The sequence below is a fragment of the Saccopteryx bilineata genome, chromosome X (genome assembly GCF_036850765.1).
Source record: "Saccopteryx bilineata isolate mSacBil1 chromosome X, mSacBil1_pri_phased_curated, whole genome shotgun sequence".
In the NCBI taxonomy this organism is placed as follows: domain Eukaryota; kingdom Metazoa; phylum Chordata; class Mammalia; order Chiroptera; family Emballonuridae; genus Saccopteryx; species Saccopteryx bilineata.
The window spans coordinates 39,834,530-39,851,321 of record NC_089502.1 but is presented as its reverse complement, the minus strand read 5'-3'; the positions used below and the strand labels follow the sequence as shown (position 1 = coordinate 39,851,321).

Sequence of the window (16,792 nt, the reverse complement as noted above, 5' to 3'; positions counted from 1 at the left end):
CAAAAGCAGTGATAAGAGGGAAGTTCATATCACTTCAGGCATATATGAACAAACAAGAGAGAGCCCAAGTGAACCACTTAACTTCCCACCTTAAGGAACTAGAAAAAGAAGAACAAAGACAACCCAAAAGCAGCCGAAGAAAGGAGATAATAAAAATCAGAGCAGAAATAAATGAATTAGAGAACAGAAAAACTATAGAAAAAATTAATAGAACAAGGAGCTGGTTCTTTGAAAAGATCAATAAAATTGACAAACCCTTGGCAAGACTTACCAAGGAAAAAAGAGAAAGAACTCATATAAACAAAATCCAAAATGAAAGAGGAGAAATCACCACAGACACTGTAGATATACAAAGAATTATTGTAGAATACTATGAAAAACTTTATGCCACTAAATTCAACAACCTAGAAGAAATGGATAAATTCCTAGAACAATACAACCTTCCTAGACTGAGTCAAGAAGAAGCAGAAAGCCTAAACAGACCTATCAGTAGAGAAGAAATAGAAAAAACCATTAAAAACCTCCCCAAAAATAAAAGTCCAGGCCCTGACGGCTATACCAGCGAATTTTATCAAACATTCAAAGAATACTTGGTTCCTATTCTACTCAAAGTCTTCCAAAAAATTGAAGAAGAAGCAATACTTCCAAACACATTTTATGAGGCCAACATAACCCTCATACCAAAACCAGGCAAGGTTGGCACAAAAAAAGAAAACTACAGACCAATATCTCTAATGAATATAGATGCTAAAATACTAAACAAAATACTAGCAAATCGAATACAACAACATATTAAAAAAATAATACATCATGATCAAGTGGGATTCATCCCAGAATCTCAAGGATGGTTCAACATACGTAAAATGGTTAACGTAATACACCATATCAACAAAACAAAGAACAAAAACCACATGATCTTATCAATAGATGCAGAAAAGGCTTTCGATAAAATACAACACAATTTTATGTTTAAGACTCTCAACAAAATGGGTATAGAAGGAAAATATCTCAACATGATAAAGGCCATATATGATAAACCATCAGCTAACATCATATTAAATGGCACTAAACTGAAGGCTTTCCCCCTTAAATCAGGAACAAGACAGGGTTGTCCACTCTCTCCACTCTTATTTAATGTGGTACTAGAGGTTCTCGCCAGAGCAATCAGACAAGACAAAGAAATAAAAGGCATCCATATCGGAAAAGAAGAAGTAAAGGTATCACTTTTTGCAGATGATATGATCCTATACATCGAAAACCCCAAAGAATCCACAAAAAGACTACTAGAAACAATAAGCCAATACAGTAAGGTCGCAGGATACAAAATTAACATTCAGAAGTCAATAGCCTTTCTATATGCCAACAATGAAACAACTGAGAAGGAACTCAAAAGAATAATCCCCTTCACGATTGCAACAAAAAAAATAAAATACTTAGGAATAAACATAACAAAGAATGTAAAGGACTTATATAATGAAAACTATAAACCATTCTTAAGGGAAATTGAAAAAGATATAATGAGATGGAAGAATATACCTTGTTCTTGGCTAGGAAGAATAAAATTAATCAAGATGGCTATATTACCCAAAGCAATATACAAATTCAATGCAATTCCCATCAAACTTCCAATGACATTTTTTAAAGAAATAGAGCAAAAAATCATCAGATTTATATGGAACTATAAAAAACCCCGAATAGCCAAAGCAATCCTAAAGAAAAAGAATGAAGCTGGGGGCATTACAATACCTGACTTCAAACTCTATTATAGGGCCACGACAATCAAAACAGCATGGTATTGGCAGAAAAATAGACACTCAGACCAATGGAACAGAATAGAAAGTCCAGAAATAAAACCACATATATATAGTCAAATAATTTTTGATAAAGGGGCCAACAACACACAATGGAGAAAAGAAAGCCTCTTCAATAAATGGTGCTGGGAAAACTGGAAAGCCACATGCAAAAGAATGAAACTGGACTACAGTTTGTCCCCCTATACTAAAATTAACTCAAAATGGATCAAAGATCTAAACATAAGACCTGAAACAATTAAGTACATAGAAGAAGACATAGGTACTCAACTCATGGACCTGGGTTTTAAAGAGCATTTTATGAATTTGACTCCACAGGCAAGAGAAGTGAAGGCAAAAATTAATGAATGGGACTACATCAGACTAAGAAGTTTTTGCTCAGCAAGAGAAACTGATAAAAAAATAAACAGAAAGCCAACTAAATGGGAACTGATATTTTCAAACAACAGCTCAGATAAGGCCTAATATCCAAAATATACAAAGAACTCATAAAACTCAACAACAAACAAACAAACAATCCAATAAAAAAATGGGAAGAGGATATGAACAGACACTTCTCCCAGGAAGAAATACAAATGGCCAACAGATATATGAAAAGATGCTCATCTTCTTTAGCTATTAGAGAAATGCAAATCAAAACAGCAATGAGATACCACCTCACACTTGTTCGATTAGCTATTATTAGCAAGACAGGTAATAGCAAATGTTGGAGAGGCTGTGGAGAAAAAGGAACCCTCATACACTGTTGGTGGGAATGTAAAGTAGTACAACCATTATGGAAGAAAGTATGGTGGTTCCTCAAAAAACTGAAAATAGAACTACCTTATGACCCAGCAATCCCTCTACTGGGTATATACCCCCAAAACTCAGAAACATTGATATGTAAAGACACATGCAGCCCCATGTTTATTGCAGCATTGTTCACAGTGGCCAGGACATGGAAACAACCAAAAAGCCCGTCAATAGATGACTGGATAAAGAAGATGTGGCACATATACACTATGGAATACTACTCAGCCATAAGAAATGATGACATCGGAACATTTACAGCAAAATGGTGGGATCTAGATAACATGATACGAAGCGAAATAAGTAAATCAGAAAAAACCAGGAACTGCATTATTCCATACGTAGGTGGGACATAAAAGTGAAACTAAGAGACATTGATAAGACTGTGGTGGTTACGGGGGGGAGGGGGGAATGGGAGAGGGAAAGGGGGAGGGGGAGGGGCACAAAGAAAACAAGATAGAAGGTGACAGAGGACAATCTGACTTTGGGTGACGGGTATGCATCATAATTGAACGACAAGATACCCTGGTCTTGTTATCTTTGAATATATGTATCCTGATTTATTGATGTCACCCCATTAAAAAAATAAAATTATTTAAAAAAAAAACAAAAACAAAACAAAACAAAAAAAAACCCTTCAAAGCTGCCATGAGAGATGAATGGAACCAATGGATGAAGTCTTCTGGGGACAATTTGACACCAGCAGGAAGAGTGAAGAAACCAACTATAGGAGAAGTTTGTACCTGGATGAAAAGATCCTGGGATAATATGAAGATTGAGATTGTTGTCAAATCATTTAAGAAATGTGGCATTTCAAATGCCATAGATGGAACTGAGGATGAGGCAATATATGAAGACAGTGATTTGTCATCAGACACAGATGAGAACAAGCTAATGGGTGGGAGTTTTGACAGTGATGAGTTGTATAAATTTTATGATGAATAAAACTTAAGTTCAATAACTTTATGTAATACAGTGTGTCCATAAAGTCATGGTGCACTTTTGACCGGTCACAGGAAAGCAACAAAAGATGATAGAAATGTGAAATCTGCACCAAATAAAAGGAAAACCCTCCCCATTTCTGTAGGATGATGTGGCAGCATGTGCGCTGTGCAGATGATGACGTAACACCGTGTATACAGCAGAGCAGCCCACGGCCAGTCGAGATGTGGACAGTACAGAGGAAAGTTCAGTGTGTTCTGTGGCTCGCTAAATTCGAATCCATGACCAAAGTGCAATTTGAATATCAGCACATTTATAATGAAGCACCACCACATAGGAATAACATTACTCAGTGGGATAAGCAGTTGAAGAAAACCAGCAGTTTGGTGGAGAAACCCCATTCTGGTAGGCCATCAGTCAGTGACGAGTTTGTAGAGGCTATATGGGATAGCTACCTAAGAAGCCGTAAAAAATCTGTGTGTAAGCCCACATCGAACTGCACTGAATAGGTATGAAACTGGGAGAGTTTTCCTTTTATTTGGTGCAGATTTCATATTTCTATCATCTTTTGTTGCTTTCCTGTGACCGGTCAAAAGTGCACCATGCCTTTAAGGATACACTGTATATATATTTTTTTTTTTCAAATTTCAGGCCCAAAAATTAAAGTGCACCTTATACATGGAAGTGTTTTATACATGGGGAAATATGGTAGTTTTTAAGCTGTATTGTCCTTTGATTTGTCAGCTAAGCTCTATATTGAATGAACAATATTCCTCAATTTTTCACAATTATGGAAGGCTTCCCAGAAGAGATGGTGTTCTAAGAGTAGCATAATTTCCCCATGGTGCCATTACTAACAGACCATAAGAGAAGTTTCTTCTTAAGAGAGGAAGGTTTTTAAATCCCAGCTGATTTTTGGTTGAGCCAAGCTGAGAATGGATGGACAACTTTTCTATCAGGTCCACTTAAATCAAGAAGGAATTCTAGAAAAGAGGGATCTGATGGACTATATTTAAGTGTTAGGAGAAGGAAGTTGTTTAAGGAATACAAGGGAAGAGGCTGATTTCGCTTCCATGCTGAGATCATGCCTTGTTCAACTTCCTCTTATGGCCCAATCATGCTAGATATCACCATACATCATTCATATTTAAAAGCCTAATTAAAATCACTATTTCTCCCAGAAAGAAGTCTAAGTTTACCATGAAAATCACAGTGGTACAGAAACACACAAAACAATAAAATAGGCTTGACATTGTATCCCTGTCAACAAACCTCATGGCTAATATATGTTAACTTATGCTGATGAAGGAAATAAATGTTTAAATGATGGACTTCAGATGCTGCTTCAGCTCCTACCAAGAATATTTTCACAATTCCTTCTAATGAATAAGTTCAGCGGAGCAGAGAATGCCCTTCTTGGACCAGTTCCACTTTGTGCTTCTTTTGATACAGCCAAAAAGAAGAACTAGAGTTATGGCTTTTCTTTCAAATTTGGAGCAAGTGTCCACCTCAAAGGTGACTGCAGGTGGTCCAAAGAAGGTGAGGCTCATACTGTGTGAAGGCAGCAGAAAGTGCCTTAACAAGAGCAGAGATGTCAACGGTTACTCATAAATCTCCCAAATGTGGAGGGCAGGAGGGTTAATTAGCCCCCCTTCCTGCTACTCTGCTTTCTCCAACATGTTAGCCCATCACACGGATCGCTGACTTTCTAGAAATATTCCCTGGCTTTGTAGGGAATTATTCCTTTCAATAAATGGCATCCAATTTGCTCAGAGCCCCTGGAATCTCAATTTCCTCAAAGGATTTTTCATCTGAATCCAGTTCATGCGAAAGCTTTTTCTTTATTTATTTTTTGACATAAGAGAACAGGTAGAGCTCAATTTACTTTTACTTTTTCTATTATTATTTTTTCATAAACTGAAAATCTTTGCTGAAGTGTCTGAAATTTTGGGAAAAATCCAGCTCATCTGTCAGATATTTCTAGAGTTATGTTAAATGTAATGGGATTTGTACAGTTAAAAACAGGGAAAGAAAAATAGGCTAATGTGTCACCAGTTCTATGAGATGAAAAATATATTGTAATCAGAAAAACAACCCTAATTTATCTGGCCTGATTCAAAGCTCTTATTCTTCTATCAACTCATTCATAAACCAGTAATATTCACTTTCTTCTTTAAGAATAATGGCATGGCCACATTTGGGTTGCATCACAATCAACACAGATTATAACCACATTTTGAAAGAAATTACAAGAGAGCATCCTGTTTTTTAAACTCAAGACACTTACGTTTCACTTGCTCTGTTTTGCTTCCTTCTAGGAAAAAAAAGAACAGCAACAAGGTAAAGATGTATTTTACGCCTCCCATTTTCCACTTTTTTCTCATTTTTGCCACTGCAAAAGGCAACTTAAAACATTCAGGTCCTGGTGTAGTCAAGCTGTTGAGAAGAAAGCAAAAAGAGGAGTTAAAATGGACCCTCTGAAAATGATAAAGATTACTGATGCTTAGGCTTTTAACTGCTAAGGAAAAAAAAACCTGGAGAATTTACATAAGTGCAAGCACTGTTTTCCTGTGTATAAAAGAGAAACTGTCCCTCCTGTCTTGCAAAGATTTTGGGGAAAAATTCAAGTGGATGAACATGCATTCCTATCCAATGTTAAGGCAAAATCCTTACAGGCATGTCATAGGGAAATAAAAATAAATTTTAAAACCTTCCTTTCTAAGGGAATTAAAGTTGATTTCTCAAGAGATTTTCTTTGGGAGAAAAGGGAAACTGGGGTTTGCAAAACAGCTACTTTGGCAAACTAGATAAAAATAATAGGCATGGGATCCAAACAATTTCTGAAATGAAAGGTAACTGATCTTAGCTTCAAGACTACTATTTTACTAATCCTTCAGGGAAGCGGCACAGATTGATCAGTGTGTCTCCTGTGTCTTCCACTGGATCTATAGGGCTCTTCAGTTTGGCTTACTTATGTTGGAAAACATAAATGTAATCAGCAAATGGATGCAATGAAATACCTGAATGGCTCAGGCACATTGTGAATTGGAAATTTAAAACAGGATGCTTCTCAGAGAATTTAGGCAAAATTAAATAGGTTATGTCTTCACGTTACACAACCATACAAAAGACCATTAAAGCAACCACGATTAAAAATATGAGACTAGCCTGACCTGTGGTGGCGCAGTGGATAAAATGTCAGCCTGGAATGCTGAGGTTGCCGGTTCAAAACCCTGGGCTTGCCCGGTCAAGGCACATATGGGAGTTGAAGCTTCCTGCTCCTCCCCCCTTCTCTCTCTCTCTCTCTCTCTCTCTCTCTCTCTCTCTCCTCTAAAATGAATAAATAAATAAAAATAATTTTTAAAAAATTAAAAAAATATGAGACATTTCCAGTTTAAGGTGTAGAAGTCTCAATTTTTTTTTAGCCTTCAACCACAGAAAGTTGGCTCTAGTTTTCATCCAGTCACAAATCATTTCATAGGCTTTAGACTTTGCAAAACTCTTCCAATTTGTGATTTGAAAATATTTAAGTATTCCAGAAACACCACATTTCAATCTGGGATTAACCTTGAATGGGAACTCAGCTCATTGATCTTTTCAGAAGGTTCAACCTAAATATCTAGTATAAAGAGCTGGAAAGAATGCAAGATGATTATTCTGAAGAACTGAATTGTCTTTGGGCTGTGATATGGATATCACAGTTCCTGCTTTAAATGCTATGAATTTGTCTGAATAACTGGAAATCCATGGTTTCAAAATATGAATATGTAACTAAAGCATAATCATAGAGAATAATTTGTGTCATCTGCCAGGATTTGCGGTATCATTTTGCTTTCTCTCCCTCCTCCTTGTTCCTTAAACAAGAACTAAATTCTCCTGGGACATATTTTTAGCCTTCCAAAGGTCTGGGCTCTGATGTCTTGGTCTCTGTGAGCTTGTGGTCCACCTTCAGAATGTTTGTGTTCTGAGAACTACCAGGTTCCCTTAAACCAAATCATTTGCATGAACATTTGGGAGGTTCTTCTTGATTCTACTTTAATAAGCTTATTCCGCAGCCTCCAAACGAGAAAGATTTTTTCAACCACTAAAAGCCAATTTATCACAGTCACATATAGATCTCAGAAGGTATTTACCAAATCACAGTTTTCAGGTCTTCCTATGCAAGAACCAATGTTTTTTTGTTGTTTGTTTGTTTTTGTACAATGATTGGGTGACTCGGTGAACAGTAGTATTGCTTCATAACTCATTCTGGCAAGAAAATGGCTCTTAGAAGTTTTATTTTATTTATTTACTGATTGGTGTGTGTGTGTGTGTGTGTGTGTGTGTGTGTGTGTATGTCTCAACTAATGTTATGAGCAAATAGAAAAGTTTGTGATGAGAGAGCAATTAATTTGTGTTGGTGTTTCTGTCATCTGTATGGCCTCCCAGGCTTTGATAGAGAAAATCAGAAAACTAATCATTTATAAATCTTTACTTTTGATTTACAAGATCCTGAAGTCCTGCCTTTGTATTTTGTGTAGAAAAATAATCTGGGAAGAGTTCCCTACCCAGGTCTCCTCACCATTCAATTTCTCTTTATCCCTTTTACTTTTTTCTTTTGTGGAGTGGGGTAGTACAAGACATTTTGTTGGGACTGTAGCAATAAACAAGCAAGAATTGCTCAGCAAACATGCCGACTCTTACACTTGCAAAGAGCCAAACTGTCCTTAATTTTTCAGATTATACTTTGACCCAGTTAACTGGAGTTATTTCTGCATTAACTCTCTGCTTCACACAGGCTGTTGTGCCACTGAACTTGCACTGGTTCTTTATAGGATATTAAGAAATGTAGCCATTGACATGTTTGGGGGGGGTATCCAGGCCACAAGAGAACAACAAAGAAAACAAAACTCTGCAACTAACACTGAGGAAGGGAAAGAGAGAGTAGGCTTTACAAGAGTAAAAGAAACATGTCAGAATTTAAAGAAATGTGTAGATTAAGGTGTGTGTGTGATACAAGCATTTGCACTGTTCATTTGCATCCAGCAAGGACCAAAGTCTCCTCGCTCAGCTGTAACTGCAAGGCAGTCTATGCCATCAAGTTGTCAGTAGCCTGTCCATTCTTAGAAGAGGTTTCTTGGGTAGAACAGAACCAGAAACACTCTCAAAGGAAGGCTAAGGGCTGAGCACATGTCAGCCAGTTCTTCACGCCCCACAGTGTCTCTTTAATCCTCCCTAAGAGGCTAGAAGGATTTTGTAATCTCACATTCACTATCATCTGTGAGATAGCCCTCAGAGTATCAATTCTCTTTCTGACAATAAGAAGACACCGCAGGCTCAGGCAGTGCTGGCTAATATTTTTCCCCCACTCCATCTCCCAACAAGAAAACCTCAGTTCACTGATTGTGGATTGCTGCTGAAAAATGGCAGTTCTAGCCCTCATGTCTCCTGTCAGCGTCAATGCCTTCATTACTACTTAGTATTGACAAACAAAGGCTTGCAAAACACCCTGTTATAACTTCATTTTATCCTCCACAACAACCTCAGGCACTCTCGAGTTAAGAGCACTCAATTATCCCTTCTCACTGACTTAGTGGCTAGGCCAGAGAGACTAGAATGCAGGCTTTCCAGGCCCTGAACTCTGGAAATACTGCATTGTTTTCTGAGCCTAGCATCTCAAACTCTGACCCCAGTGGTTTAGGTTGGAAAATGAGGCAATCGCCCAGAGACTTAGAGGAGCCTCTCCCCAGTCCTGCCCTGTTTCATTAACTTTAGCACGTATTAATCACCCCACTGATCCAGAGCACTTCAGCAAGTGAGAAAAAGGGATCAGGATACACGCGATAACTAAGGGAATTGCAGAATCCGTTAGGTAGCTTTCCAATTGGTCTCCAGAAACACCAGATCATGGAAATATGAAGGCTGAGTAGGGAGTGGAGAGTAGTGAGTTCAAATCCAGAGTCCCCAACCTGTCTAGATCCTGTATCCTGGGCTTCACCTCCACCCGGGGAAGCTAGCAGCTGGAACCTAGAGCGAGTTGGGTGGCAGGTCAAGAGAATTTGAGGCGTCCACGGGAAAATTTCAGGAGTGGCTCAGGCCAGCAGAAGATACCCCACCTGTGCAAAGACTGGAAAGGATAGTGGGGGAAGCAGACACCGGACACTACTCACTGACCTGTTCACTGGCCTCCTCCGGCTTCCACGGGTGCACGCGCTCCGAGCTCCCCAGGGCGCTCCTCCGAGGTCTGTGGCTTGCAGGTTGTGGCGAGAGCTAGATTGCGCGCGACGGGGGCGGGGGGACCCAAAAGTGGGTGGGAGGAAAAACATCACCGCCCTCACACCACGAGGGAGCAGCGGTTCGCTCAACTCCCGGGGGCAGAGCCAAAGCGCGGGCGCCGGCTGCCCGGGGCCACCTGCCCGCCGTCCGCTCCCGCTCCCCGCTCCCCACTTGGCCCGCAAGGCCGGCTGCTAGGCGCAGGCGGGAAGTATGCAAGTGCGCAGCCGCTGCCAGCCCGCACCCGTTCTCGGCCCCCGCACCAAGGCTTTATTCCTGTTCCCCACACCCGAAAATTAAGGAATCAGGAGAAAGTGTGAGGCTCAGCCGGCGACTTTCCCATCACACAGCGCCCTCACTGCACCCACCCTCCGCTGGCTAAGCAAGCTTTGGGGTCTTAAAGGGACCGCACATCTCGTCCGGCCTCTCCTCCTCTGAGCAGGATGCACACAGGAGCTCACCACCTCTCGCGCCGCCATGAGACCCCAGCTACTAAACCACTTTCCTGTCTAGAAGGCTGCACCCGTCTCATCTGGCACAATGGCCTCTCTGAATGCATGCACCTGGTCTGGTTCTGAGCTGGTGCATGGGGCACAGGATGAGCTGGCCTCGCAAATTATGTCCTAGTAGGCTGCTTAGCATTTTGGGGCGTTTCCCAAATTCTCATTGCAGCTAATGAAGTAATAAAGGGTTGATGTACTTAAAGGCAGGGTGGAGATGGGGGTGTGCATGGAGGGAGAGGGAATGACTTAGAAATATGTTTTCTCCCACAAAGAGGGCTCCCAAGTCCCCTGGAAAGGACTTCTATGATCATTAAGGGTCTTGAAGAAAACTTGGAGTGGCTCAGCATAGCCTCTAGTGTTTCAGTAGTTTATACCACTCTGAGTTCCGTCAAGAACTCAACCCTGAAATCACAATAGCACTGCTTATGCCTTGGTGAGCTTGTGAAAGACCATTCTAAATTTGTGTTTATTCAGTGATCAGTATTTACAAAGAATTACCAGAAATGTCTAAGGCCCGAAAGCACTGCCTTGACAGACAGTACCAATTTATATTTTAAGCCCCTTAACTTGGAGGAGAGCTACAGGGCTTTTTTTCCAGGACATAGACCTGGATAATATTGATATCCTTAACAGTGGTCCTTAACAGTGGCATACCATTTTTTAAAATTTTTTTTATTATTATTCATTTTAGAGAGGAGAGGGAGAGACAGAGGGAGAGAGAGAGAGAGGAGAGACAGAGAGAGAGAAGGGGGGGGAGGAGCTAAAAGCATCAACTCCCATATGTGCCTTGACCAGGCAAGCCCAGGGTTTCAAACCGGCGACCTCAGCATTTCCAGGTCGACGCTTTATCCACTGCGCCACCACAGGTCAGGCCACCATTTTATGACTTACAGAGTACTTTCATATAGATCAACAATACTTTTTAAACTCTCACAACAAAGTATCAGCTATCTGTGGCCTCAAACTTATAGTTGGTACCATTCAACTCAACCTTTTTATTTAACAGAAGAGGAAGTTGATGGGGAAGAGAGAGGGGAGGTGATGTATCCAAGGTTACACAACCAATAAGTGATATACTTGAGATTCTAATTCATATTTCCCGACTTTCAAACAACTACTCTCTGGTTTGTTATCTCCACTCTATAGATGAGGAAATAGATGCTCAGTGAAATTGTGGCTTTCCAACAATACAAATATCAAGAAAAGAGAACAGAAGAAAATTAAAACAAGAATACTTGTCCCTAAATGTTAATCTCTCTCTTTTTTTTTAACCATCTTTTTTCTTTCCACAGAAGTATTAATATCATCCATCTGGCTCCAGCATTGCTGGAGATGTTTATTTCACTGTTAACAAAGAAAGGGGGGGTCCTTTCTGAAATGTTGCCTTCAGGGCCAAAAATGTCTAGCTTCATTCTGGTGCTTAGGTAACCATACATTACCATTGTAGTATATTAGTTTGAACTTACTGATTTGTTGCCTTGTAACTGTTCTCATGCCACTTAATGCACTGATGTTTTGTCTCACTAGACTGTGAGTTCTTCATGGGCAAGGACTGGTTATTCGATTTCCTTTTTCCTTGTGTATCCAAACCCTTGTCATCATTCTTGACATGCTTAGAGAGTATTCAGGAAAATGGGTTTTACAAACTAGCCTGGGACAAACATGGATCCTAATATTTCAAATCAGTAGACTCACTTAGATTTCAGAACTCATCTATTTGGCTACAACCACTTACTCTCCTAGTTTGATGTAGTATTCTGATTGCAGCATAACAAACCATCCCCAAACCTTAAAAGTTTAAAATGACTTATTATGATAACAATAGTTCTTTCAACTGGGCAGTTTTTGCTTGGAATGTCATATAACTGACAAATGTGTAAGAGGGTGCTGGAATTCTCTGAAATGTTCTTCATTAATATAAATGCCTATGGTCCTTGTATTACTCCAAGTCTTGATTTCTGAATTGGAAACTCCAGTTTGAGTGAGTCCTAACTTAGACTTCTTTCTAGATCTTATTCAAAATAAGCTGATGACTTTCTCTATGCCTATTTATTAAATGTCCATTAAAACATAAACCTCATACTCATTTTTTAAAAGCTTTATTTCAAGACAGTTGTTGATTTACATGAAGTTAATAAAAATTAAGAGGGATGGCCCTGGCCGGTTTGCTCAGTGGTAGAGCGTCGGCCTGGCATGCAGAAGTCCCGGGTTCGATTCCCGGCCAGGGCACACAGGAGAAGCACCCATCTGCTTCTCCACCCTCCCCCTCTCCTTCCTCTCTGTCTCTCTCTTCCCCTCCCGCAGCCGAGGCTCCATTGGAGCAAAGATGGCCTGGATGCTGGGGATGGCTACTTGGCCTCTGCCCCAGGCCCTAGAGGGCCTCTGGTTGCAACAGAGTGATGCCCTGGAGGGGCAGAGCATCGCCCCTGGTGGGCGTGCCGGGTGGATCCCGGTCGGGCGCATGAGGGAGTCTGTCTGACTGTCTCTCCCCGTTTCCAGCTTCAGAAAAATACAAAAAAAAATTAAGAGGGATCCCAAATACCCTTCACTTACAAGTAACATCATGCATAACTGTAGTACAATATCCCAAAGAAGAAACTGACATAAATATAATCCATCCACCTTATTCTAATTTTACCAGTTTTATATCCATCTATTTGCCTGTATCTATCACTCTATGAAATTTTATTCCATGTCTATGTTCATGTGACTACCACAAGAGTCAAGATGCTGAACAGTGCCAACACCTTAAGAACTTCCAGCGTTAATCTTTTATAATATAATCACATCTATCTTTTCTTCCCCTCTTTTTACTTTATGGCAACCACTAAACTGTTGCTCATGTCTATAATTTTGTCATTTCATTTCAGAATAAAGTATAGCATAGGAAAACAGTCAATAATATTATAGTAACTATGTATGGTGCCAAGTGGACAGTAGACTAGTCAGAGCAGATCACTTCATAAATTATAAAATGTGTAACCACTATACTGTACACCTGAAACTAGCATAAAATCATATTGAATGTCAACTGTAACGGAAAAAGAATTAATTAGAATTTTTAATAAAGAAAAGCTCTATTCAAGATTTCAGAGTAGGTAGATTCTGTATTCACTTCCTCCCATGACCACATCAAAATTACAACTAAATAATAGAGCAATCAATTGAAATATAATCTGAGGATTAAGTGAACATAAGTTCTATACTAAGGATATATAAAATAAGCCACATGGGTTATCAGAAGGAGAGCATTATGGGGAGATGGGAGAAGGGAATAAAGAGGGACAAGTATGTGGTAACAGAGAGTGATCTGGCTTTGGGTTATGGGTACACAACACAATCAACAGTTTGAATGCTATAGAGATGTTTACTTGAAACCTATGTACTCTTATTGATCACTGTCATTCCATTAAATTTAATTTTCTAAAAAAAATTTTTTTTAAATAGAATAAGCTGCATCAAGGTTGGTAAGAGGAATGGAGATGCTAAATGGGCTGGCCTCATACTTACATGTTGAGAATATTTCAGCTGCAGTGTTCCTTGTTTAGGGGTGAGGGGTCTCCATCCCTCAGGACTCCCCAACTCAGAATACCAGTGGTGGGGGAGAAGCTCACATAACATCTGGCTGTGAAAATAAGGGGGAATTTCATCTGTCAAGGTGAGACAGAAGGTTGGTAGGAAACCTAGGCATTTCCTTAAAAAGTATGCACAAAAACTCTTGCTCAGATATACCCACCCTGGACTCGACCACAGGGGTATCAGCTCAGGGAGTACCATAGAAATAAAAGGAGAAACTGAGGTATGTGGTTTCAGGGTGAGCTCTAGAGAGAAACCACCATTGTCCTAGTGTTGAACCATCTTCCATATGGCTCACAGTTTTCATCTTTCTTGCTGAGCACTCCTACAACCCATCCTCCTCCAACACTACCAAATCTAAATCTGCATTAGCTTGGTTGGTGAACTCCACCCACTCCAACCTGATGATTTCCTGAGACCTCATCATAGCCAAGTCATGCATTACCCTAAACTCTTTTAGTAGCAGCTAACCTGGGCCTGAATTGTAGCCTTTCTAAAAACAAAACAAAAACATCTCCAGGAACTCCAGTTAACCTCAGAGGATACCATATATACAGGAAACTGAGTTGTGTGACTTTAGTATGAGACCTGGGTGGGGGGGGTCACCATTGTCCTTGTGTTAATGTTGAGTCCTTCCCCTACATGATTAAATCTGAATCTGCATTAGACTGGTGAACTCTACTAGCTCCACCCTGATGACACCCTGCCCCACTGCAAAGGTCTGCAGGCCCCATGTGGGTGACAGCTAGTCTTGGTGTACACTGATTTCTGTTGAGTGGCCTCAGGCTCAGCACTGGCACTAAATCTGATTATTAAATAACATGTTGAACACTACACGACCCACTCTGGTGACTCTGCCTGAGACCCTGCCTCACTCAACTCAAAGACTACCTAAAGCTCTTTCAATAGCTGAGCCTTATAAGCATCTGGTAAGGGGTGGCAGATCTTGGAGTGTCATGCATTATGCTGGCCTGCCCAGGTTCAGTACTTATGATAGCCCCAGTTCACAACAGGGCCTGTGCCATGTGCAGTCACGCCTAGTAAAGACAGCTAGCTACCAATTACTTATTGCTCTATAACTCTTAACAGATAGCCCTGGAATTGTCAAAGACAGCATCTGATACTGGCATGTACCAGAACCCATCTTAATAGGCCCTAGAACCATCACACCCAGTGTCCAGTTTCAGAACAAAACAGAGCATCACTTGATTAGCTCAAAAGTGGCACATCCAAAGTGTAATCTTGGCAGGTACCAGATTCTGTTGGGGTAAATCTTTCTTCATGGGGTTATCTCCTGTACAGCAGTTCATAGCAATGGTTGTGGCCAATTCTCACAACTAATCAGTCTGAATGTCAGTTCCACCCATTGAAGTGCTAACAGCAATGAACACTTAACTAAAACAAGAGGACAAACACAACCAACACAAAAGACAATTTAGAGCACTTGGATTAGGTGACAAGGGAGACTGTCCTAGTGTGCCCCACAGGACACCCTACACAAAACCTCACTGCCAAAACTTGGAGATGTAGGAAATCTATCTAATACATAGAAATAAACACAGAAAGGAAGGCAAAATGAGGAGACAACAAAAATCTCTAAAATGAAAGAACAGGAAAAATCCCCAGAAAAGAACTAAATGAAATGGATGCAAGCAATCTACCAGATAGATATATAGTAAAAAAAAAAAAATCTGGTTGTAAGGATGCTCAAGGAACTTAGCACTTCAATAAAGAGATACCAAACATTAAAAATGACACAGAAACTATAAAAAAAGGTGAAACTGAAGAATACATGAGAAGCAATCAACAGTAGACTAGACCTACAACAAAAATTACCCAGCAAAGCTATTATTTGGAATTGAAGGACATATAACGAACTTCCTAGACAAGAAAAAGCTAAAGGAGTTCATCACCACCAAACCACTATTAAATGAAATGTTGAAGGGTCTCTTTTAAGAAGAATGAGAAAAACAAGAAGATACAAAAATATGAATAATAAAATGCCAATAAATACATATTTATCAATAATTAAATCTAAAAAACAAAATAAATGAAGAAGTAAACGGAAACAGACTCAAAGATACGAAGAATATTTTGGCGGTTGCCAGATGGCAGGGGCATTGGGGAGATTAGTGAAAAGGAGAAGGGATTAAGAAATATGAACAGGTTGTTACAGAATGGTCAGAGGAATGTAAAATACAGCATATGGAATATAGTCAATAATATTCTAATAACTATGCATGGTGTCAAATGGATACTAAATTTATTGCAGTGACCAATTCCTAAATTATATGTCTAATCCAGTGGTAGTCAACCTGATCCTCTCCGCCCACTAGTGGGTGTTCCAGCTTTCATGGTAGGTGGTAGCAGAGCAACCAAAGTATAAATAAAAAGATAGATTTAACTATAGTAAGTGGTTTTATAAAGATTTATTCTGCCAAACTTAGTAAAAATCCAACATAAAGTACTTGGTAAGTAATTATTATTATATGCTTTAACTGGCTGAAACTCTGCTTTATAAATTTTATAAAGTAATGTTACTTCCCTACTTTATAAATCATCATTACTGTGGAATCAGTGGGAGGTTAGAAAATTTTACTACTAACAGAGGTACAAAAGTGGGCAGTAGGTATAAAGAGTTGACTACCCCTGGTCTAATCACTAGGCTATACAACTGAAACTAAGATAATGTTGTATGTCAATTGTAATTGAAAAATAAAAATATTATTTTAAAAATCCATAGATTAAATGCAACAGAAAATCAAATCAGGGATTTGCAAAATAAAGTAGCAGAAAACATCTCAATAAGAACAGAAAAAAATATAGAAATAAATTTAGAAATACATTAAAAAGATCATACACTATCATCAAGTAGGATTTACAAGGTTGTTTCAATATCTGTAAATCAGTTAATGTGAC

At 39.5% G+C, this 16,792-nt stretch overlaps 1 protein-coding gene across 5 annotated transcripts in view; it reads right to left on the bottom strand.

Annotated features, from left to right (window-relative positions):
* CHRDL1 (chordin like 1) overlaps positions 1–10,111 on the bottom strand; it is a 156,044-nt gene extending 145,933 nt beyond the window's left edge. For 2 of the 5 annotated variants that reach the window (XM_066248873.1, XM_066248874.1), the window contains exons 1-2: positions 9,696–10,110; positions 5,830–5,978 (exon numbers count right to left, since the gene is read on the bottom strand). In XM_066248873.1, coding sequence (XP_066104970.1) covers positions 5,830–5,978; positions 9,696–9,847 — 301 coding nt within the window. In that variant the 5' untranslated portion in view covers positions 9,848–10,110. Of the gene's footprint in view, positions 1–5,829; positions 5,979–9,695 lie in introns of all 5 variants that reach the window. The other 3 variants (XM_066248875.1, XM_066248871.1, XM_066248872.1) reach the window with 3 other exon arrangements.
* Between the last annotated feature and the right edge of the window lie 6,681 nt (positions 10,112–16,792).